Source organism: Fukomys damarensis, unplaced genomic scaffold (genome assembly GCF_012274545.1).
Source record: "Fukomys damarensis isolate Sample0158 unplaced genomic scaffold, DMR_v1.0_HiC HiC_scaffold_23, whole genome shotgun sequence".
Taxonomy (NCBI): domain Eukaryota; kingdom Metazoa; phylum Chordata; class Mammalia; order Rodentia; family Bathyergidae; genus Fukomys; species Fukomys damarensis.
Genome location: NW_022900935.1, coordinates 16,125,018 through 16,148,560, shown reverse-complemented (window position 1 = coordinate 16,148,560; position 23,543 = coordinate 16,125,018). Strand labels below are relative to the sequence as shown.

The 23,543-nt window shown below is 47.6% G+C and overlaps 2 protein-coding genes across 4 annotated transcripts in view; one reads left to right on the top strand and one right to left on the bottom strand.

Moving 5' to 3' along the window:
* Positions 1 to 13,591, top strand: part of Zcchc17 (zinc finger CCHC-type containing 17) — a 56,563-nt gene extending 42,972 nt beyond the window's left edge. The window contains exon 8 of the mRNA XM_010621607.3: positions 8,294 to 13,591. Within this exon, the coding sequence (XP_010619909.1) occupies positions 8,294 to 8,455 (162 nt within the window). The 3' untranslated portion in view covers positions 8,456 to 13,591. The remainder of the gene's footprint in view (positions 1 to 8,293) is intronic.
* Positions 9,978 to 17,852, bottom strand: Fabp3 (fatty acid binding protein 3). 3 transcript variants are annotated; one of them, XM_010621608.3, is made up of 4 exons: positions 17,175 to 17,852; positions 13,491 to 13,663; positions 11,565 to 11,666; positions 9,978 to 10,278 (listed from the first exon to the last, which is right to left on the bottom strand). In XM_010621608.3, exons 1-4 carry the CDS (start codon positions 17,245 to 17,247, stop codon positions 10,225 to 10,227), a joined length of 402 nt encoding a protein of 133 aa, XP_010619910.1. In that variant the 5' UTR covers positions 17,248 to 17,852; the 3' UTR covers positions 9,978 to 10,224. The 3 variants fall into 3 exon arrangements, with proteins under 3 accessions (XP_010619910.1, XP_019062669.1, XP_033623185.1); XM_019207124.2 differs by lacking the exon at positions 17,175 to 17,852 and adding an exon at positions 16,996 to 17,150; XM_033767294.1 differs by lacking the exons at positions 9,978 to 10,278; positions 11,565 to 11,666; positions 17,175 to 17,852 and adding exons at positions 13,077 to 13,166; positions 16,996 to 17,150.
* Between the last annotated feature and the right edge of the window lie 5,691 nt (positions 17,853 to 23,543).

Below are 23,543 nucleotides of genomic sequence, written 5' to 3'. Positions count from 1 at the left end.
CTACATTGATATTTTTATATGTAAGTTTTTGATTAAGTTCTTTTTGCATTGCTGAATATATTAAATTCTATTCATTATTCCTTTGTTTTTTTTTTTTTTTGGTACTGGGGATTGAACTTGGGTCCTTGCGCTTGCAAGGCAGGCCACCGAACCGCTGAGCTAAATCCCCGGCTACATTGATATTTTTATATGTAAGTTTTTGATTAAGTTCTTTTTGCATTGCTGAATATATTAAATTCTATTCATTATTCCTTTGTTTCTAAAATGCTTTGAGATACCTACTTCAGTTCACCAAAGCAATTTGTAAGGATCTGCTAGCTATGAGGCTTTTTATAAGCTATTTGGTTAACCCACCATTCTACCCTCTGCTACACTTAGTAGAGGAATGTTCTGATGAACAGTGGCAATAGTAATCATTATATCTTATTTTTTAAAAGTATCTTTTTATATATGAGGTTCAAATTTATTAGTCTTACTGGATTAACAAATACTTCTGGGCTAAGAGTGTAGCGCAATAGTAGAGCATGTGCTTAGCATGAATGAAGCTTTTGGTTCTGTCACCAGCAGCAAATTAAAATTTTTCTATGGAGTTGAAAATTAAAACCTCCCCCTCTTGATGCATTCTTGTTTCAACCATGATATCATGTAGCATCGTTGTCCTTTCACTTCATTGTCAGTCCCTTCGTTATCTTTGTGTGTGTGTATGTGTGTAAGGTTCGGAGAGTGAACCCTTGGCCTTCACACTGAGCTACAGTCCTGCCCCTTTCAATTTTTTTTTTTTAATTTTGAGACAAGGTCTCCCTAAGTTGTCCAGGCTGGCCTTGAATTTGGGGCTTGAGTCTCCCAGAGTGCTGGGATTACAGGTGTGTGCCATCACACACTGTTGTTTCATTATCTTTTATAACTCATATTTGTTTCATATCATAGTTTATAAAATACTTTCCTAATTTCATTTCTTTTCATTCTTTTTTCTTTATCTTTCTTTTCTTTTTTTGAAACAGGATCTTGCTTTGTGGTTCAGGCTGACCTTGAACTCACTATGTAGCCCAGGCTGGCCTTGAACTCAGCGGCAATCCTCCTGCTTCAGCCTTGAGTGCTGGGATTATAGGTGTGAGCCACCATGCCTGGCTGGATTATTAACGATATTCTTTATACCATACTTCAGCTGTTCATTTAACTCTTTGGTTATTCATTTACTAAACAAATATGTATTATCTGCTTCATATTTGTCTAGCATTTTGTCAAATGTTTTGCATAATAGGCCTCATAAGGTTATCTTCTGGCTGGTTTTTGTTTTGTTACCAGTTATCCTTTGCAGCCAAGGGATGCGATGTGATCTGCAGATTTGTTTCTGTGCATAACCAGAAATCAGGGTTCTAGGGCCCCTGTTTGGCCCATAATTCTGATTCCAATAAGAGATTGGCTTTCTTTTTTCTTTTTGTATCAAGAATCGAACTCAGGACCTTATACTTGTGAGACAGGCGCGGTGCCACTGAGCTCAATCCTCACCCCTGCTTTGGCTTTGTTTTCCAGTTTAAAAAAAAAAAAATCTGGAGTTGAGGTTTTTTTGTTTTCGTTTTTGTTTTTTTTGGGGGGAGTGATAACTGGGGATCAAACTCAGGACCTAGCACTTGCGAGGCAGCTGCAGTGCCACTGAGCTAAAGCCCCAGCCCTTAGATTGATGTTTTGATAGGGGTTACACTGAATCTGTAGATCACTTTGTGTTCTTTTTTTCCCCTGGTACTGTGGATCGAACTCAGGTCCTTGTGCTTACAAGGCAGGCACGTTGCCACTAAGCTAAAGCCCCAGCCCATAGTTTGCATTTTTTGAGCGGCAGATAGACCTATTCCACCAATAGCTGGCTCTGGGAGCCAAGTGTGGAACTGAACTGAGTGCCTTTAAGCAATCCATGCTACCAAATTGGTCATTGAATAACAGGGATGGCTGGTGTGTATAGGGCATACGTGATAGCTCCTGCAAAATAAAGGTCATAGAACCTACACTCAAATAGCTAATTGCTTCAGGAGAAAGATAAGCAGTCAAGGTATGTATGGTAGTAAAGGATAGAAACTCATTCCAAGAAAGTTATTGAATTTCCTAGAAATCCAAGAACAGAAAATGAACTATAGCCAGACTACAGGAACAAACACTGGAAAGTAAGAAACTGAAGATCTTAGGTCTTACCTCTGTTAGATAGAGAATGATAGGCATATTGAGAAGCTAGGAAATGGCCCAGAGTAAAGAATGAATGCCACCTATTCCAAAAAATACCTTAGATATAATAGGCGTGCTCTAACTACCTTTGTATGTATAGATCTCATCATTTCTTTTATCTGTAGCTCTTTAAATTCCTTCACTAAGTGAGACTTGCCCTCAGTTTGGAGAGTAGTAGGGATTGGCTCTAGCTGGGGAATAATAAAGGTAATAGGGCAAGAGTAACAAATCTTCCGAACCTGGAACCCTCCCCGCACCTCCTTCACCAAACATACATGTGTGGAGTGCATGCCCTTAGCCACAAATCCAGGATTGTTGGTTTAGCTTTGTGTGACAATTTTTGTCCTAGTGTCATATATTGTGAGTCATTTTTGTTGGGTATACAGCATAAGACTCACTTTATTGGACTTACCAAAGAATCCAACTTACAAACCTTCTGCTGGAACAGAACTTACTGGTAGTGGGGGACTTACCTTATTTAGAATAAGAAGAAACTGTAGCAGATGGAAATGGGTTACAAAGTGATGAGTAAAATAGAAAAGGAGGTTTTTTTTTGTTGCTGTTGGTTGATTGGTTGGATAGTTGATTTGTTTTTTGAGGTAGGGTCTCCCTTTGTAGTTCATGCCGGTCCTGAACCCACTACGTAGCCCAGGCTGGCCTTAAACTCATGGCAATCCTCCTGCCTCAGCCTCCCGAGTGCTGGGATTACAGACGTGTGCCACCATACTGGACTCTAGAAATGGAGGTTTTCATAGTGAATCCCTGGGTAATCTTCCTGTGAACCTGTGGTCTGTGCTTTACTCACCTCTTTCATTTATCATAAGTCATCATGGGTCTTTCTGAATTAGTGTTATGAGGAAACATGTGCCTTGGGGAACAGGCTACCCACTGATTAGAATGGAGTTGAGCTATGTTTTATCCAAAATATGTTTCTTTTTTTCTGTAATCTCAGCACTGAGGTAAGAGGATCACCACTAGTTTGAGGCCAGTCTGAACTATATAGCAAGACCCTGCCTCAAAAAGACAAGACAAAAAATTATTTTTTCTTCTTTGATTTGGCTATTATAATTGCTCTCTGCTATGCCATATACAGAAGAACAAGAAACAGGAACATATCCTTTGGCTGCAGCACTAACTCTGTCCTGTCCAGAGCACTCCTGGTGCTTGTCTAGAGATTGCCAGGCCTGGGCCTGTTTTATAGTGCAGAGCTCAGAGAGCTTGCCCAGTGTAGTCACTCAAAACTCTTCAGAGGTTCTGTGGCATAACTTCTAAGGTCTCTTGAGACTCTTCAGATCACTTAGCTGTTCAGCATCTTCTCATATCAGTCCCTACCCACATAGACTGAACTCCAATATCGTTCAGTAATGGACCTACTATGTGCCAAGCTCTATTTTAGTCACTGGAAGTCTAAAATCAGAACGATGTTCATAGTAGATTCTAATGGAGTTGACAGATACAAAATCCAAATTAATAGTTTTTTGTTTTGTTTTTGGTTTTTTGGTACCAGGGATTGAACTCAGGACCTTGCACTTGCGAGGCAGGTGGCAGAACCACTGAGCTAAATCACCTGCCCAAAATCCAAATTAATAGTAAAATGTCAAATACCATAGAAAAAAATTGGTTATGGGCAATAGGTGGTCCCGGAATTGTTTTTGTGTTTGTATTAGGATCGAGCTTAAGACCTTCCCAATGCATGCTAGGTAAGTGCTCCATCCCTGAGCTACACCCACACCCCTGACTTGCCACTTTACACCAGGAGCCTTTTAAGCAAGCCTCTCTCGTAAAGTGTCATTTGAGTGGATATTTGAAGAAAGTGAGACAGCAAATTATTCAGATAATGGAGAGAGGATTTAAGTGACTCCAGTAGATGGATGTTAGGAGTGTCCTTAGCATGATTAAGGAACAGCAAGGAGGCTGGGGTGGCAAGAAGAGAAAGTTTGAGAGCAGAGCGAACCAGGTATTAGTCTTATTGGTGATTGTGAGGACTTCAGCTTTCATTTAGAATGAGATGGATATTGGTAGAGCTTTCAGCAGAGGAATAACATACTATAATCTCACTTACCTTTTAAGACAGTTATTCTGGCCATTGCATGGTAATTAGTCAGAAAGTAAGGGTGAAAGCAGCAAACCAGTTAACAGACAATATTGACAATCCCATGGTTACATGGGACTGCATGGTGGCACAGTCCTGTAATCCCAACTACTTAGGGGTCACATAGGAGGATTGCCTAGGCCAGCCTGGGAAACTTAAAGGAACTCTGTCTTTAAAAAAAAAAAAATTCAAGTGAGAGATGATGATGGCTTGGTCTAAAATGATAGTGGTAGAGCTGGTAAGGAAGTTGAAGTACAGAAATAAGATGAAGGTAAAAAAGAGAGATGGAAAGGATGTCATTGAGGTTTCTAGACTGAGCAACAGAAAGACATGGGGAAAATTAATGTAGAAGTGTGAGAGTGGGAAGCAATCAGGGGTTTATTTTGAGTTCCTGTCTATGAAGAAGGAAAGCTGGCAGAGACTAGGTTTGGTAGAGCTGAGGCATAGGAACTGAGATAGCTATCAGATACCCAAGTAAAGTGTGGAGTAGGCAGTTGGATGTAGTTTGGAGTTCAAGGAAGGAGTCCAGGCAAAAGAGATAGCTGTAAGAATCATCAAAATATAAATGTTATTTTTGTCCATGAGATTATATGAAATCACCTGGAGAGTATTTATAGGAAAGAGTAGGCATTTTAGGGACTGCCCCACAGAGTGCTCAACATTAGAGGTGATGGGAATGAAGATGAATAGCAAACAAGACAAAAACAAAAACGGGTACAACGTTGAAGGGAGGGTAGGGGAGTGGGGAAAAAATAATGACCAAGATAGATTATGTAAAGGTAAAAATTTCCAATGATGAATGTCATTCATTATATTTATACACCTAAAATGTACCGATAAACTTAATGGAAAAAAAAAAAGAAAGAAAGAAAAGCCACTTTCTGGCCATAATGGAGAAGTATAAAAAATAATTAAAAATTGAAAAAAAAAAAAAAAAAAAAAAAAACAGGGCCAGGGATTTAGTTCAGTGGTTCTACCACCTTCCTCGCAAGTGCATTGTCCCGAGTTCAATCTCCGGTACCAAACAAAAAAATCAAAAACAAAAACTGAAAATGAACAGCCAAGGAAGTTAACAGAAAAAAGTAAAATAGTGGACGTCAAATGAGGAATACGTCGATCTGAACTGATGGATCGAGGAAATTACACTTGAAAATTGACCACTAATGGTTGGGCACGGTGACACGCTTGTGTTCCCAGCTGTTTGGGAGAACGAAGTAGCAGGATCACTAGTTCATGTCCAGTCTAGGCAACTTAGAATACAGACAGGGTGCTGGGGATTTAGCTCAGTGGTTCTGCTGGCTGCTTCTAAAGTGCAAGGTCCCAAGTTCAATCCCCGGTACAAAAAAAAAAGTGGGGGCAGAGGTAGGGTCAGGGATTTAGCTCAGTGGCACCATGCCTACCTTGCAAGTTCAAGATCCTGAGTTTGATCCCTGGTAGTAGCGGGGGAAAGGCAGGGGTGAGGCACTCTAGGGTATAGATAAGTGGTAGAGCACTTGCCTAGCACGGGTGAGACCCTGGGTTCAATCCCCAGTACTGGGGGGGCAGTATTGGCCGCTAGGTTTGGCCACATGGAGGTCATTAGTAATTTTGACAAGTAGTAGAGTGGAGGGATGATAAGCTGAGTAACAGTTGTTCAGAATGGTTGGGTTTTTGGTTTTGTCTAAAGTAAGTATTAATAGCAGGGATTTTTGGGGTTTTTTTTGAGACAGGGTCTCACTATGCAGTTTAGGTTGGCCTTGAACTCACTATATAGGTCAGGCTGGCCTCCAACTTGCAATGATCCTCCTGCCTCAGCTTCCTGAGTGCTGGGATTATAACATGCACCACCATGCCTGGCTCCACTAGCATATTTATTTATTGTTGAGAATGAGCCAATAAAGGAATACTGATGCAGAATTGATGCAACTATTCCTGAACTGATGTCGGAGTAGGAGAGAAGGGTTAGGATCCAGGCATAATAAACAAGCCACACACAATTATTTGTTACTTCCAGAAATACATCCTTGTCTCATCCTGTTTTCCTACTGGCTAAACAGCCCTCACTTTCCTACCATCAGCAGCACCATCACTGCATTCACAAAATTCATGTTCATGCTTCAGACTACAATGCATGACATACCCTTTGTGGCATCACTCTATAACTGTTTTCCATGAGGTGTTCTGGTATCTTTATTATACCTGACATTATTTGCTGTGGACTGCCTAGTGTTTGAATTTTTCTTCTTCAGACTGCTTGTTTTTTGTTGTTGTTGTTGTTGTTGTTGTTGTTGTTGTTTTTTCTTGAGATAGGATCTCTCTAAATAGTTTAGGCTGTCCTTGAACTCACTATGTAGTCCAAGCTGTCCTCAGACTTTTGGTGATCCTCCTGCCTCAACCTACTGAGTGCTGGAACTACAGTTGTGCGCCTCCATGCCCAGCCAGACTACTTTGTTCTTGAAGGCTCATGATCTCTGTTTTCTGACCTCGCTAAGCTACTATAAGAGATGAATTAATTAATATTTCTAGCTCATAAAAGGTCCTCAGTAAATATTTACTGAATAAGAATGTACTGTATAATTATAAGGAGTTGCTCTTTCCCGTTTGATGAGATTGGTTCAAATTTAGAGAACACAGTATGAAGTTCCACTGCTAAGTATTTTTACTTTGCACCCCCTAGCACCTGCATAGTGCTTTACCCTAGAAGGTACTCTCTTTGTCTGAATTATAGTAGAAATCTGTGTTCTCTATTACCTAAGCAACACTCTGTGTAACCTTGGTTCTCTAAGTGCTTTGTACATAGTAAATATTTGTGAGGTTTTGTTGTATTTTGTTTGGTACCAGGGATCGAACTCGGGTCCTTGCACCTGCAATGCAGGTGGCGGATTGTGTGTTTTTTAAAAATCAAGGAAAAGACTTGTATAATGCTTAAAAACTGCCTAGATTACCTGGTAGAAGCCTAGGAAGCTGTCCGGTCCTTTATATGGATTTGTACTGTTAGCTCAGCAGCATGGTCAGGGGGTCTAGTTTGGGAAAAGTTCTTTCTTAGATCTGTTCTCAGTATACTCTTGTGAGCTGCTTTTGAAAGTGAGATAAATATTGAAGGATAGCGGGTAGGGACTCATTGATGATGATTTTCCCTGGCAATAGCATTTAACAGAAACCAAACTAGGAATCACAAGTCCAAAAGTTTTAGTTTTTGAGACAGGGTCTTGCTGTGTAGGTCAGGTTGGCCTTAAATTTGCTACGTAGCCTAGACTGGCTTCAAAATCATGGAGATCTTCCTGTCTGAGCCTCCCAAAGCCACCACACTTGGTATTTCAAAAAAAAAAAAAAAAAAAAAAAACATACTGGGGATTAAAGCCAGATGTGGTGGTGCATGCATGTCTGTACTCAGCACTCTGAATGCTCAGGCAGGCAGATTGCTGAGGTTCGAGGCCAGCCTGAACTGCATAGTGAGACCCTATCTCAAAAAGAAAAAGTGCTGCGGATTTAGCTCAGTGGTTTTGCCACCAGTCTCACAAACACAAGAGTCTCAGTTTGATCCCTGGTAAAAAAAAAAAAAAAAAAGAGGAAGAAAAAAACCTGGGGATTAAACCCAGAGTCTTTGCACTGAACTACCCCCATCTCTTTTGGGGGGGCCTGGGGGGGCATCGAACTCGGGTCCTTGCACTTGCAAGGCAGGCAGCAAAACCATTGAGCTAAATCTCCAGCCCCAGCCCCATCTCTTTAATTTCCACCCCTCCAAAGGTCTAAGTCACTAAGTTGCCCAGGCTGAACTCAAATTTTTGATCATCCTGCCTCTATCTTCTACAGGGCTGTGGTAACAGGAATGCACCTTGCACCCAGAGCTGGGTAATTTATCAAATATTCACACATAGGCCAGGGATTTAGCTCAGTGGTTCTGCACCTGCCTTGCAAGCACAAGGTCCAGAGTTCAATCCCCAGTACCAAATTTAAAAAAAAAAAAAAAATCACACACAATGTTGAATTTTAAATTTTTCTTTTCAGGAAAAGAAGAAAAAGAAACATAGAGACAAGAAGTCATCTGACTCTGATACCTCAGACTCTGAGAGTGATACGGGCAAAAGGGCAAGGCACACATCAAAAGACAGCAAGGCAGCAAAGAAGAAGAAAAAGAAAAAGAAGCATAAGAAGAAACACAAGGAGTGAAAGTAGCAGAGCGTGGGGGCGGGGGTTGGTGAGGGAAAATGGGTCCAGGAGGTTTGTGCCCTGAAGCCCTGGCCCCTGGAGACTCAGTAGTGAGAATAGGTCTCCCACCCCAGTGACTTCGCTCCCATGGAAGATGGTTTCCCCTCATGCAGCAGACAGGTTTGGGAGTTGAGGTCAAAAGCAGCTGCCTGAATGAGTTGTTTCCTTATTGCACCTGACCCCTTTGCAAGTGACCCCTGCAGCCCACCCATTCATGCACCCAGCTTCCTTCGCTCAGCAGGTGGTCCTTTTACCCAGCTGCCACTGCCAGAGCTGGATTCCTTTGCAGGGATCTGGGCTAAAGCCACAGGTACTGCTGTGGAGCTGAGCTTGGCTGTAGTTGGAGGAGTGGTTGCCCCTTCCTGTTGGATTGTCTTGGGTTAGTTGGCTCATGGTCTCTGCTGTACCCACACAGGAGCAGAGGGAAAGTGGCAGTAGGAGGGAGAACGTGGTAAGAAGTGGTGCTCACTTTTTACATTCCCTCAACATGGTTCTCCTGTGCTAGAAGTGACAGCCACAATCAGAAAACGATCATTTGCAGTGTGACTCGTTTTGTGTATGACATTCCACCAGACCACTGAACCAGACATCCGAGGCCAACATCATTACTGTATTTTCTATGTGTTACTGTGAGAGTCTACTGGTTCTACTTCAAGTCTCTGCTTAAATTCCTGGCACTAAATGGACTTGTGCTTTGTTTTAAATTTACTGAAAGTTCTTATTCCAATCCTTATTAATGTGTAACTTACAGACTTCAAGTCACTGAGCCTGCATTAGTTGACAGAAAATACTTTTGTTTTTTGAGACAGTGTCTCACTGTGTACTTCAGGCTGGCCGTGAATTCAGGTGCCTCAGCCTCCCCGGTTCTAGGTCAGAAAAGCATTTAATATGTTATCTTAGACCTTGGAGAGTGCCCAGCTAAGGTACAGAGCAGAGGCACTAGTCGGTCACAGCTTTCTTGGGAGATCATTTATAAGCCTCCCCTCTGTGATGATCAGTCGACCTCTCTCCCCAGAGTTGGTTAGAGAACCAGTCAGAATCCGTAACCTCAAGTACTATCCTGGTGCATAGGTGGGAGCTTAGTAGTCATCTCAGCCAATGATCATCGTCTCCCACCACAATGGCACAAGCCTAGATGCCGTGCCCTGAGCCTGTACTCTGGAGAGCATTCCAGAAAACGAGGCTCACAGGTGTTCAGTACAGGTCAGGCCTGAGGTGAAAGTTCATGGCCAAGCCTGGGGAAACCCCACACTGGACTAGCTGATTTGACCATGGCAGCGGGTAGAAGGGCAAGGGGTAGGGACAGTTGTTTCATTAATAGACGGGTAAGCTGAGCAGCTGATTAGCAGTCCTTGAGACTGTTCATCTGCTCCTCGTCCAGTGCCTCTTCCTGAGCCTTCAGGAAGTCATTTCTGCCCACCCGACACACTGGGGAAACAAGACTTCCTTAGTCATGTCACCAGAGGCAAAAAGGCAACTCATGGTCTTCGCTCTGCTTTATTGACCTCAGAGCACCTTTTGGATACATTTTTTAAAAAACACACACACACCTCATACATAATAGGAACTGGAACTGGATCTAGGCTGGCACCACTTTACCCCCTAAATAATTTCCTAACCAAAGTGGATTTATACAAAATACTAGAGGAAAAAGAGTGAGGCAATGTGGTGCTAGCCGAAGGGTAGTCACGTGGCAGAGGAGTAGTCATTGGCAGCGCTGGCAGCTCGGGTCATGCCTCCTTCTCGTAAGTGCGAACGCAAACTGCACTGCCATGGGTGAGTGTCTGGAAGGAAAGACAGAGTCAGATGGGGTGGAGGGAAGCCGGAAGCAGGAGCACCTTGTACTCCCCTTATTGTGATGATCATCATTTGAGTACCTACTATGTGCCAGGCACTTTACATATTTTTTCCCTGATGCATAGGACAAGCCTTTAAGATAGGCAGTATAATCTCTATTTTAGAGATTTGGAAAAATGAGCTTTAAAAGAGGCAGCAATTCATTAAGATCCTAGAATGGGTCTCATTCCCTTGCATCAATCAGCTTCCTTCAAATTCTTAGTGCTTAAGACAGTGCCTGGTACATAGTAGACAAATGGTGAATAAGAATTTCCATAGACTCTTGAGAAATGACTGCTAATCTATCTACCAACTCCCATTCTGTCCCTAAATTTGGGCAGTTCGAGGGCCAGATTCCCAAACCCCCACTATTTAGTCTGGCATTACAGAGCCAAGCCCACCATTGTCTGACTGCCCAGTGAATATCTGGTCCTACATATCTCATCCTCACCAAAACTAGGTTCCTAACTAGGATGTGAGTGCATCCCATGTGGGTGCAAGAATGCAGCAGGCAGGTTACAGTGGCTCAGGAAGGTCTGCACAGAACAGGTACAGAGGCAGCAGACAGAGAGCACCAGTAGCTGCTGTCTGTGCTCCTGGGTCTGGAGAGGTTCGGTCAAGGACACTGTTCTCCAAGTCCCTCAACTTGTCCCTAAATAGAACTGCTAACCTCACTGTGTGACTTCCTACACAGATCATAGGTTTTTGTAGGAGACCAGCTGTGGAACATACTGAGAGGCAGGTCTGGGACAGAGCAAAAAGGACTGTGCTGCAGGTAAGTTCCCCCACCAGTCACCAGCCTGCCCCTCATGTGACAGTCTGGTCCTAGAGAGGAGAGGGAAGGAAATGCTGTGATAGGAGATAGACTTTCTACTTTTGGGGGGCAGGCAAGGCAGAAACAAGGTAGCTAAGGCCATGGAACACGTGTATTCCTCCCATCTCCATGAAGTTTTCTGCCCTGCATACCACTCTCAGACTTGCTGGCAGCACTGCAAGATTGGTGTTATTAATACACATTTTACAGTTGCATTTGGAGAAGGTGACATGCAAAGCAGTGCAGTCTCTCAGTGAAATTTGAACCCAGACCTGTGACTCCAAAGCTAGGACCCTGTCTCTGCCTCTTTTGTACCAGGTCCTGTGGCACCCAGGGGAGGGCATTGGTTTTAAAACAGGCCTGCTGAGGAGGTAGTAACAGTGACCAATTAATGTGAGGCTCAAAAGCTGTCCATCTTACCAGGATGAGTTTCCCATCAATTAGCTCCCGTACAAGTGTTGTCTCTTGCCCGTCCCACTTCTGCACATGAACGAGTTTTCCTCCATCCAGCGTTACAAGGGACTGCAGAAAGAGGACAGACACCTAAGCAGTGACCTGAGCCAGGACTGAGGCAGGATGGGGTCAGAAAATCCACAGGACACAACCTCTGATTCAAACTAGTGATGTTGCTGGGACCAAAGCTCAGGCTGCCCACTTCCAAGCTTGCCTGGTAGGATGGCCAGTTCACCTTCAGCCTCTGCTCCACCGCTGCATGGCTGGGGACAAGCCTTCAGGTCGGGAGAGGCGGAGCCAAAACAGTGCAGCTCAAAGTACCCAGGACTCCCCCAAGAAGGGCACTTAGCTGAGAGGGTAGCTCATTAGTAGAGTGCATACTTCCACATGTGTGAGGCCCTGATTTGATTCTTCAATACAAAACAAAGCCAACCAAAAAACAGGTGCTTGTCCTATACTTTAGGAGACGCACACAGCTCAGTTCCCCTGAGGTATAGGAGAATGTACCCATTTTTCCTTTAGTGATGGAATATACTGGGAAATTAAACTTCCTCCCCTCTTGTCAATCCACATCATGTGTCCCCTTCGCCTGAAAAGAGAAGGGCGAGTGTTCTTAAGTGTTCTCAGCCTTGGTTCATATGCCCATTTAGTCCCCTGGGTGCTCCCAACCTGCATGAGCTGGTTCTCATTTGGCAGCTCTCTCGCATCTCCCCTCTAGGAATTTGGGGGCTGTAGATCAGACTGAGCAGAACAGGAGGAGGTTGGGAAAGCTGTGCTTCTGTTAGGGTTGCTTGGCTCTTGACCTGCTGTCTATATACCACCATACTCCTTATTCTCATTCCTCCAGTTTTTTGTGCACTCAGGGCAGATTATTTTTGCCCTAGACATCCCAGAGGACTACCGCTGTGTTTAATTGGGGTTCTTGCCCCTCAAGAAGGTGGCAGTTTTGTAGGGGTATGTGTTGGGTAGCCACCTTCATCCAAGGTGGGCTGCCATCTTTGAGCACATCTGCTGCTCTGCTGCCAACCTTTTGATCCTGGGCTGGGCTTCATCTCCTCTTCCTCTGCGAGGAGACCAGCCCCTACCCTGCTCTTCCTGGGGGCAGCTGTGAGGAAGAGGAAACAGCTGAAGAGCTGGTTGTGGTAGAGGGGACACTGTTTTAGGGACACCCTGTAGAAGTCAGGGCCCCTTTGTTTTGTCCCTTGCTGAGAGGGCTGAGGCAAGCTGCTAAGACAGCCACCATGGAGTGAATGCCCATTCTGCTGAGGGAAGCTTGCTGGGAAGACACTAAACGCCCATGACAGTGTAAACGCCCCATGCCAGTACACAGCTTTTCCTGTCTGTCAGTTGGCAGCACTGGAAATTGTTCATTAGGGACACTACCAAGTCTGGAAATTGCAGGTTGGAGAAGTTGAAGCATTTGAGGTCTCAGCCTCTTATTCCTAGCGAAGGAAGGATCCTTTTGTTGCTAGAGGCCTGGATGGTCTCACTCAATGTGGGGTCCTGACATCTGGGTTTCGCTTCTAAAACACTTCAGATTACACAGCCACGGCCACTTCCTGTCTCCATCTGAAGAAAGAAATCCATTGCATACTTTGCACAAGGTCATCCTATTGGGGCTGGAGCAGACACAGGTCAGAAGAACATACCAGCTCTGTGCTGCCCATTTGCAGATGCAGCTAGTTAAATGCTTCCCAAGAAGGGAGGGAATAAAGAGGGTAAAACTAACGGATTTATCCCCTGGAATACTCCAGCGCTGAACAGGCTTTATGAACTTTGTTTCACTTAAGCCTTGCCCCTTCGGATGCAATAACAAGGGACCGAGACTATCAGCTTCTGTCCTGTCAGGGTCTCAGCACCTTCTGTCCCCCATTCCCACTTCTCTTGACTCACCTTGACCTTCCTGTCGTCAGCTGTTGTCTCATCAAACTCCACCCCCAGCTGAAAGCTGACCTCCGTGTTCTTGAAGGTGCTGTGTGTTTTTATGACGATAATGTCACCGTTCTTCTCAATGACTGTGGTGGGCTTGGTCATGCAGGCCACCTGTCTGGTAGCAAAGCCCACACCTGGGGGCCAGAGGAAGGTCATGAGTAGAAGCTAAAACAGGCTATGAACAAGCTCAAGGAGTAACACTTAGGCCCTGGTATGGGGCCTAAGAATAGGATCATAACTTTCAAAGTCTTGGTGTGCCTTTTTTTTTTTTTTTTTTTTTTTTAAAGACAGGGTCATGTGTAGTCCAGTCTGGTCTTGAGCTCACTGTGTATTCCAGGTTGGCCTCGAACTCATGGCTGTCTTCCTGCCTTAACCTCCCCAAGTGCTGGGATTACAGGCATGTACCACCATGTGCCCATTTTTAAATTAAGTCTTACGTTTAGCTCTGTGCAGTGACAGGTGAAAAATGTAAAAAACATGCATGCCAGAGAAAATTAGCAAGAGCTGAAAAAAAACTTTTTTTGGTACCAGGGATCGAACTCTGGACCTTAAGGCTTGCAAAGCAGGCAGCAGAACTACTGAGCTAAATCCCCAGCCCAAGAGCTGAAATCAGAATAAGGTACTAAGACTTTCCATTTGGTGAAGAACTGTGCACATTGTCTCATTCAGTCCCTCCTTTCTGCTAGAAGGGCTGATTCGGTTGTCTCCCCTTTACAGAGGTAAATACTGAGTGAGGGACAGATCTAAGATTGAAGCCCCAAGTAGTCAGATCCCAGAGCTCTTGCAGCTTCTCAGCCCCAGGGCGTCCCAAGGTAAAGCAACAAGCTGCCTTCCAGGAAGGCCTAGAGTGGTAGAGTTCCAGCTCTGGACTCCTAAGGCCCTGTGACTCCTGACCCAAGCATGACTTTCCTGGATGCTTAGCAAAGTCCTAAGTGTCCTATGAGAAGGTGGTGAAGACCACAGAACTCAGGCTAACCCTTCATCCCTTCAGGCTGTAGCTTCCCTGGGGTCTGTCCTTTTGCTACCAGTCTCCATCATGACTGCCCTGTTTCTCTGCCCCCAGCAGCCTATGCTGTGCTGTCCTCCAAGGCAGAGGTGAGGCAGTGTACCAGGTCTCCAAAGGTATCTGGCTACATAGTGTTTGCTGGAAGCTAAATGGGTTATTTTAATGCTTAGAAGAGCCTAAGGGTAGGTTTCTTATTAGCACCCATTTACAAATGAGACTGAGTGGTGTCTTGACCCCAAGTGAAAGAGTGACTGACCTAAATTCCCAAGCTATTCACTGTTCCCACTGTGCCATTCTACCCAGCATATACTCAGCACCAAGGCCACCAGTTGGGTCTGTGGTCCCTTGGTGCGAAGCTGGGCCTCTGCCTCCAGAGGACCCTTGGTCTAAAGAGGGGCAAGGCGGGGGATTTAGCTCAGTTCCACCACTTGGCTTGCAAGCACATGGTCCCGAGTTCGATCCCTGGTACAAAAAAAATTAGAGGGGCAAGGGCTGCATCTGCAGCTGTGATGATGCCAGCCCACCCTGCCTGGCCAGTGAGGGACTTGGCTTTGCCCCCCCTGGTGTCAACTGAGTTGGACTAGTCACACACATCAGGACAAATCAGGGCCTGGTCACTACACCAAGAGCTCTTTGCTTAGGACTTACCCAGAGTGTGAATCTGAGGAAGGAAACCACTGGGAGAGTAAGAGACTGAGCCACAAGAAACCTAAGAAAATAGCTCAGTGGTAGAGTGCTTGCCTAGTGTGTGTGAGATCCAGGATTCAGTCCCCAGAACTGAAAAAGATTGCAGTGACAGAATTTAGGAGACTTAAGAAGAGATAGGTTCTACTTTAAAGTGAATCCACGTTGTTTACTAAGAATGCATGGAAGCAGATCTTCAGTGTCCCTTAGCCTCTCTAACTACCAGGAGAAAAGAAGGCTGGAATTTCAGCCCCAAATTCCCCTAAGAAAAAGCTGCCCTGGGCTGGAGGTGTGGCATAATGGTAGACTATGTGCTTAGCGTAATGGAAGCCCTCGGTCTATCCCCAGTAACACAAATGCACAAGCACAGAGCTGTCCAAAGACAACAGGTCTTTAGGGAGACCTGCCCCCCTCAAGTTGGAACAATTAAACAGCGGTAGTAGGTGGTTGTTCAGGGATTCTACTCTGGCCCAGCTGTCTGCTATGCGAGGAGGGACTGGACAATCCAGCTTCCCCAACAGCTGCCTGTGGCCCCTGCTTCTCCAGAATGGCTCCCTTATTCCAGCACACTTGGGAGGCTGAGGCAGGAGAATTGCTGTGAGTTTGAGACCAGCCTGGGCTGCATAGTTCTAGAGCAGTATGAACTACATAGTGAGACCCTGTCTCAAAAAAAGAATGGCTCCCTTCTTGGAATCACTGGGCATAGTGCCCAGGAGAGGGTAGGGCACCAGGCAGCTCTTGTGGGCCCTGTTCCAGGAAACAGGAGCTGAGGTGAGAGGGACCACCTCATGCCCCTGCCATATCTGCCGCCCTCCTTCCTGGGGAGAAAGGCATGGAACCTAGCTCAGTCATGAACACCTCAATTTCCTTCATCCCTGCTGAGTGGACTAGGATAACACAGCTGAGAATTTCACAGGAAGGCTATCAAGAGCCTCCATCTAAGCCCAAACCAGGAGGGGAAGGGCTCAGGCCAGCACCTCTCCCATTCCCCGGGCCTTCGCCATAGTGGGAAGAGCTCTGGGATATAGGTCCTGGGTCTTTGTACCAGCTCTGTTGTAGAGTTTTTAAAATGTCGGCTTGCTCAGGCCCTCCGTGTTGTTTCCCTATCTGTTGAGCTAGACAAGCTCCTTACACTTGTATCAAGCTTTGAAACTATTCTTCCTCATTTCAACAGCACGCCCTCGCTGACCAGTGACCCCTCTCCTAACAAGTTTTTATCTAGCTCTGGGACCCGGGAGGCCCCTCCTAAGTCCAGTGGCTTTCTCCACCCTTGCTTTTCCCCCCAGGGCTGTAGGGAAGGCCCAGGTGGGGATGGGCCTCTGCCCCCCCACTAGGCTCCTGGACAGCCCTGGTTATAAACCACTGTAACAGAAGGTCACACCTGTGAGAAAGAGGGTGCCCTCCGGGGACGGTCCTCTTCCCTAACTCCACTTGGAGGTGAAGCACGGTGGTTAATTGTGCTGAGGTCCTCCTCTCCAGTAGCCCTTTTCTAGGTATTTCCTACTGCTTTGGGGCACAGCACACTCCCTATCAGGCTCCATTGCCTTTCTGGATTCCGTCTCCAATTTGCAGACCACCCCGGCGCCTGCTCTCGCCCAGTTGGCCGCGCGTCTTCGGCGATCTGTGCTCTCGTTTTATCCAAACTCTTCTCCCACCTCCGCATCATATACCCCTCTCCCTCCACAGCCTCCCAGCCTGACATCCTCAAAGCTGCCTCCTTCCTCCGCCTCCCGTTCGCCCTTTACGGTCGTGAACGCCCTCTTCCAACAGACTCACCACGCCTTAGCCCAGGCGGCCCCCCGCGCGCCCCGTCTCGCTGATCTTCAGCCTTGGCCGAGACAGACTGGACGCAGCAGGCACGCGGGGCACCGGCCAGGCAAAGAGCCCTGCGCCGGGTCCGGCACGCGGCCGTCCCTTCCCCACCAGCCATCTGAGCCCTGCGGCTGCTCGCTCACCGAGTGACTTCATGTAGTCATCGAAGTTCTTGCTGTCCACTAGCTTCCAGGTTCCCACGAAGGCCTCCACCATGATGAGGTTGGGCTAGGCTGAGAAAGAAGCTGAGAAACGTAAGGAAGGTGTGCAGGGACTGCGGAAACCGCTGCCTGCGTCCCGAGCTGCCGCTTTAAATAGCCCTAGCGTCACGTGATAAGATGTGGCCAACGCCCCCCGCTCCCGAAATAGGAAGCCTCAGGCGAGCGGTCACCCTCGAGGGGCTGAGCGCCCATCCCCCAAGGCGCCGGGTCGTTGGGGTGGGACAGCCGCAGGTGCTCCTCTGCAGACTCCCTGCCCCGAAGCTGGCCGAACCTCTCCCTTCTCTGGCTTTGAGGCGCACTGCGGAATCTGAAAAGGAAGCAACTGGGTTGGGTTCATGCCACCAGCATCTTCCATCCCCAGTCCCTCTGCGAGCTGTGACCAAGAGAGGAGCTGATGCCCGCGCCGGGGAAAGCGCTCGTTGACCCTTGTGGCACAGGCATCTTTGTCCTCAATTTATAGGAGCCCGAAGCTCAGAAGGAAACACAAGGTCAAGCTGAGTGGGAGGTGAACTGGAGCCCAGATAGGCGCCCGGGCTGTCTGGCTCCGGGCCGGCGTTCTCCGTGTTCGCTCCCGCCGCTTGTTGGCGGGGCAGTCTCCAGGGCACCGTCTGCGGCTGGGCTGCCCGTGTCCTCCCCTCCCGATGTACGCGTGACCCTCCCCTCGCCCCAGCCCCACACGTGCTTGCCCCCTCCCTGCGGAATGTCTCCTGCTGGCGCTGTTCGACTGCCCAGCCGCCCCTGCAAGTGCTGCAGGCTGCTCTGACCTCTGAGCTTGTACTCCGGTGGTTTCTCCCACACCTTCCTTCAGAAATTCTGTCAATTCAGATGCTTTTCAAGGCTCAAGGCCACCTCCCCCACCTGCCTGAAAGCCGTGCTGCCACTCGCAGCCCTTCCTCTGAACTCTACACACAGCCAGCCTGCGGGCTCTTAGAACTTGTCTCTCCTCCGTTAAAGAGCCTACTGTGCTGTTGTTTTACAGTTTACAAAGCACTTTTAATGATACTACCCGGCGCACACCTGTAATCCTAGCACTCAGGAAGGTGAAGCAGAAGCGCCTTGAGATTGAGGCTAGCCTGGGCCACATAGCGAGTACTTGTCTCAAAAATACACACACACACACACACACACACACACACACACACCCAGAACCCATCTCAGATTGAGCTTCTGGCATGCAGAGGGCTTTAAGTACATTGTCACATTGAACTTTTAAAATCTATGAAGTAGGTGCTGTTATTTGTCCCCTTTTAACAAGTGAGTAAAGTTCACGGGAGCCTATTCATTAATCCAGCAGTTATTAAGCACCTGCTTTGTGCCGGCCCTTCTGTGACGAATGCCAATAGGGAAAAAGAGTTACACTCAAGGAGACATCTTCAAGGGAGCATTCACACGGGCAGTGTGGTGACTGTCCCGGGAGGCTGGGCTGATCCCAAGGGTCAGGGGAAGAGAAGTGTAAGCAAATCACCAGGAGACCCTGGGGACGTGGTGCGAACTCCCCTTCAGCCAGGGAGAACATGTGGAACTTGGCATTGTAGTCCTGGACCTGGGTCAGGGACCTATGATGTGGCAAGCCCGCTCCCCCTCCTGGGCCTCTATTTCCCTATGTGGAAGTCCCTTCCTCCCTTCCCCTGACTGTTCTGGGAAGGAGACCAGGAAGAGTCTCCCCCACAGCAGATCTTCATTCTTTTGGGGTAGTTCAGTAGTTGGAAGACTGAGAGGCCCCTTTTCTGCCGAAGGAACAGGGACAGGCCTCAGGGCTGGGCATGGAGCCCTGGTGACTTCACTGCCAGAGAAGATGCCAAGGACAGTAGGATGTTTCAGAATCAAGGTCACAGCCTTCAGACACTCAACGATTCAGTGGTCAGAGACCCAGGGACCAGAGCTTCTCCCTGCCTGGTCCTCACAATGAAGTGATGGGCAGCTATGCTAGGCTGACAGCTGCTGCAAGAAAGAGCTGCGTTTTAACCTTGATTTCACCAGTTCTGTCTCTGTGGCCGTGGGCGAGTCACTTCAGTCTCAGTTTCATCTTTGAAATGGAGATATGTGGGGATCAAGTGAGACAATACATTTAAAATGCTGAGTGTGCTGCTGTTTTGGATTTATTTTTATTCTTATCTCCCTGGGTGGTTCAGGACTCTAACAGTCCATGCTCTGCCCCTCACTGCCTTTCGGTTACTCAGGGCAGATTGCTTTGCTTTTCTAATCCTCATTACCCACCCCCCTTGAGACAGGATTAGAAATTTACCACTGTGAAGAAGGGCAGTAGAGGTCTTTGGGATGGGTTGGAGTAAGAGGCACTAAGAAATCCTTTCCCTTCTCTTGGGCCCTGCCCAAAGTGAGCAATAATGAGTTTTGAGGTACGCTAGACAAACCCCAACCAAATGGTACCCTCGCTGTGGCTGTCATGCTCTGACCTGGGTCTCTAAGGCTGACTCCTAAGCCTCACCTCTCCCTTCCCTCCATTTTCATCCTCCTGAGTGTATGCAGTTTCCCCCTCATCTCTGAGGACCTGCCTCTTTTATTGCCCTGTTATGCTCATCACATTTGGGTTGGGGGTGGTGAGCCTTGCCGCCTTTCCTGTTCTCCTTTTTGCCCTCAGTAGATCCAGATATGGCCATGACATGTGGCAGGCAGCAGAAATGGCACCTTCCAAGAGCAGCATCTCTCTCTTCCGTCCTTGCCCTGTGGTGATGTCACCGTTCTGTTTCCATAGCAACCATGGGCTGGGAAGATGGGGAAGAGGAGAGATGAGTAACCAGGAGCGAGCCAATGAGATGGGCTGGCAGCACCGGATGATCCGTGGGGCCATGAGGAGGCGGGAAGCAGGGGGGCCTGCTCAGCCTGTTCAGCAGTGTCCTGGACCCTCCCTGCCATCTGGATGCCTCCACTAGGGAACGTGCTAACAGCACGGGAAGGAACTTGGAGGAGAAGCTGAAGAAGCTGAGCTGGAGATTCCACTGACCTAGGGATGTAAAGACCCTGTATTTGCTGGGGACTTAGCTCAGTGGTTCTGCCGCCTGCCTTGCAAGTGCAAGGGCCCAAGTTCGATCCCCCGTACCAAAAAAAAAAGTTCTAAAGACCCTGTATTTGCCCCTCCTTGGCCTAGTCAGTAGATGCTGACCACCTCCCCACTTTACTCCCACCCCCATCCCTGCAACTGGGAATTTTTCTCCTTTGTCGGTAAAGGTGCCTGGCCCGTCTGTCATTGACTGCTCTGGAATTACCTGGCCTCAGCCCTTCTCTCCACACTGTCTATACCCTTCCCTTGGTGCATTCAGAAGCACTGGGTTCAGTGGGGACCCAGGAGAAACCAGAGAGCTCCACTCTTGCCCCACTCAGCTAGGGCATGGGGATATTGTGGCTACAGGTGGTGGGGGCAGTGTTCCTTCTTCCAGTAAAAAACCTGCTTCTTTGTCCCTGGGGTTCTTGATACTCTGGGCCTGAGAGGTCAAGTGAGGGCAGCAGGTACAGGTTTGCTCAACACAGTTTGCTTCTGAGAAACTGCTGCCTATGGCAAATGGCAAACTGTTCCTAGGACGAACAATGGCCCTTCCTGCCCTGGGGAGTAGGCCAACTCAGGGTAGATGGGCACTCATCCTACCCGGGAGCCTGGCGGACAGAATAAAACCCAGACTCTTTTGGAGAGCGTACTGGGGATTAAACCCAGAGCCTCCTGCATCCTGGGCAAGTGCTCTCCCCCTGAGCTATACTAACCCTTTTTATTTTCTATTTTGAGACAGAATCTTACTAGGATGCCCAGGCTGGCTTCAATGCAATACTCCTGCCTCAGCCTCCCAAATAGCTGAGATTACAGGCATGTGCCATTGTTCTGGGCTTAAAAAGGCCAACATCTTTAGCCTTGTCTCATCTGTTTTGTTTGTTTAATTTATTACTGAAATGTTGTTCCAAGAAGTGCACCTGGCAGAGGGTAGGGTTCAGTACACTGGATGAATGAGTGAATCTAGCTATCTCTGTAGCTCTGGGGCTTCTGGAAAGAGACTTACCTGGGTTCTAACCTCTGTTACTTATATATCAGCTGGGTGACCTCGGACAGCCATGAACTCCTTGAGTCTCAGCTCATTCATCTGTAAAAAACCAAAATCCCTACCTCGCTGGCTCCCCATGAACTCTGAGGAGTCAAGACAGGGTGCACTGGGGAATACAGTGCAAAGGTTGCTTCTCTCCCTGGTTGTGAGGCACCAACACAAACCCCACTTCCCAGGCTGTGCCCCGTGCTGTGGCCCCTGCCTACCTCTAGGCCCTACACCTGCCACCACTCTTACCACCCTGTACCTTACCTTTCCTTTGCCTCTGGGTGACTCCATTTGCCCTGCCATGTACTTTCTCTGCCCTGATGCTGCCCATCCATTTCCCAATCTGTCATTGCTGTTACAACAGAGGCCCCTCTGGGCTGGCCTGATCTGTGTGTCTCTCTGTCCTGCACAGGGCCTGGCAAATATTTGTGTAATGGACAAACAGTCTCTCCAAGGCAAAGAAAGCCACTTGTCCTCTCCTATGTGCTCTCTGTTTGAAAATTCGACCCCCTACTGTCCACTACTTTCAGCTTTTCCCTGCCAAAGGATCCAATCTCCTACCCCATTCCTGCTCCATTCCAGGACAAGGGGCCATTTCCAGGGTGTGGCCGGCACTCAAGTTTCCTCAGTGGAAATTGCCCTTCTGGATGCTCCAGGCAACCTGGATCTCAAAGGCAGCTTTCTTTGGAAGGAGGGCTGTCCCCAGGAAGTAATGAAACCAGGTCCCAGGCTGCCATTGGCTGTCCACCTCCCACACCCCAACTATAGTTTCTTCCTCTATAAAATGAAAACACTGCCTCTGCAAGAAGCTAAATAACTTCTAATGTTGCACTAGGTGATGTGGAATTACAAAGGTAAAATGAATGCTTTAAGAAACAGCACCTCCCTTCCCTTTGTACCGTGTGGCCTGGCCTCCATCCCCTGATGGTTCTACTCATTCTCCTGGCCAACCAAACAGTTGACTCAAGAGAAGTACCTCAGAGTGCACTTTACTCAGAAACAGCCTGCCTAAGATTCTGGAAGGATCTGGGCAGTTCCTGAAGACCTGATGAGCCTGACTGGTAAGGAAATGTGGCCACTGTGTGTCCCTCAGTGAAGGGAGCTGGCGAGGCACAGTGAGGGTGCTGGCATGGAGTTGATCTTGGTCTCAGAAGTCCCAGGCCAGATGATGTTCCAGGAAGCAGGGACAGAGCTGAGGATGACAACCTCGCTTGGGCTTTTTTGGAGGCCTGGGTCCTTGAGGATCATCTGGAGGTCCATGGGGACAACATGCTTGGGCTCTGAAGTAAGCAGAGATACGAAGTCGGAGGAGAAAAGAGCTCCTATTCAGGAGGACTGGGCAGACTGGGAGGCAACTAGCACTGGCACTGGTAGAGATTTCCCTGTCACTGTGATTGCGTGTACCAAGCGCCAGTACTGGATTTAGAGGCATTTTTTTCTTCAACTTGTGTGATCTTTACAGTTACCTAGTGATGCAGGTACTGTTTATTGTTCCTATCCCCAGATGGGAGCCAGGGTTTGACTCAGGCAGGCTGGCTTCACAGGTGGCATGGCCTTCTCTGTGGCAGTCTTTATCCTGCCTGGCACTGTGACCTTGAGCCGGTCTCTTTCCTCCAGTGCTCCCAACTCTACGGTAGAGGATAAGGCCAGATGATCTCTTCAGTCCTGCAAGCCTTGACAGTTGATGGTTCAAGCAAGGAATTTCCAAGTGGGGAAGAGGGTGATATGAGGCACAGCAGAGTGAGGACAAAATTTTCCAGTGTGCGTGCCTTAAGCATTCCCCTCATCTAAGGGTAGGCTGGTAGGCTCCCCTTTGCCCTACAAGTGGTGCCAAGGGAGCAGGTGATGCTCAGCCCCAGCCCAAAATACTCCCTAGTCACTAAGGGTCACTTAGCTCTGAGTGCCAGGACTGTCTACTTTGGCTATCAGACTCAGAAGGCTGGTGGCCCTGGAGCAGGGCCATAACTTGCCTGGCCCACACTTTTCAGGCTCTACCTTCCCATCCTGAGTGACACCTTCTCACACAGGGTCAGATTATCTGGGCATCAGACCTGGCCTGGAGCTATTTCTAGATGTTCCCCCTGTCTCCTTTGCCTGGGCCTGTAGCCTTGTCAGACTATGTACACACACAGTCTCTCTTGCTTGCCCTGACTCTCTCTCTCATTGAACTTGAACTTGAGTGTCCATTGGCTTGGTGCTTGGCCAAGATTTTTTTTTTTTTTTTCTTGAGAAGGGGTCACACTATGTTTGAGACTGA

Bases quoted from the DNA above. Each gene is read 5' to 3' on its own strand.
- Fabp3 (XM_019207124.2), bottom strand. From the start codon at position 17,149: ATGGCTGGTGGGGAAGGGACGGCCGCGTGCCGGACCCGGCGCAGGGCT. The intron at 13,664-16,995 runs GTGAGTCTGTTG...TCTGGCCCCCAG, and splicing joins GCCGCCTGGGCTAAGGCGTG to GTGTGGGCTTTGCTACCAGA. The intron at 11,667-13,490 runs GTGAGTCAAGAG...CTCTTTCTGCAG, and splicing joins CTGACGACAGGAAGGTCAAG to TCCCTTGTAACGCTGGATGG.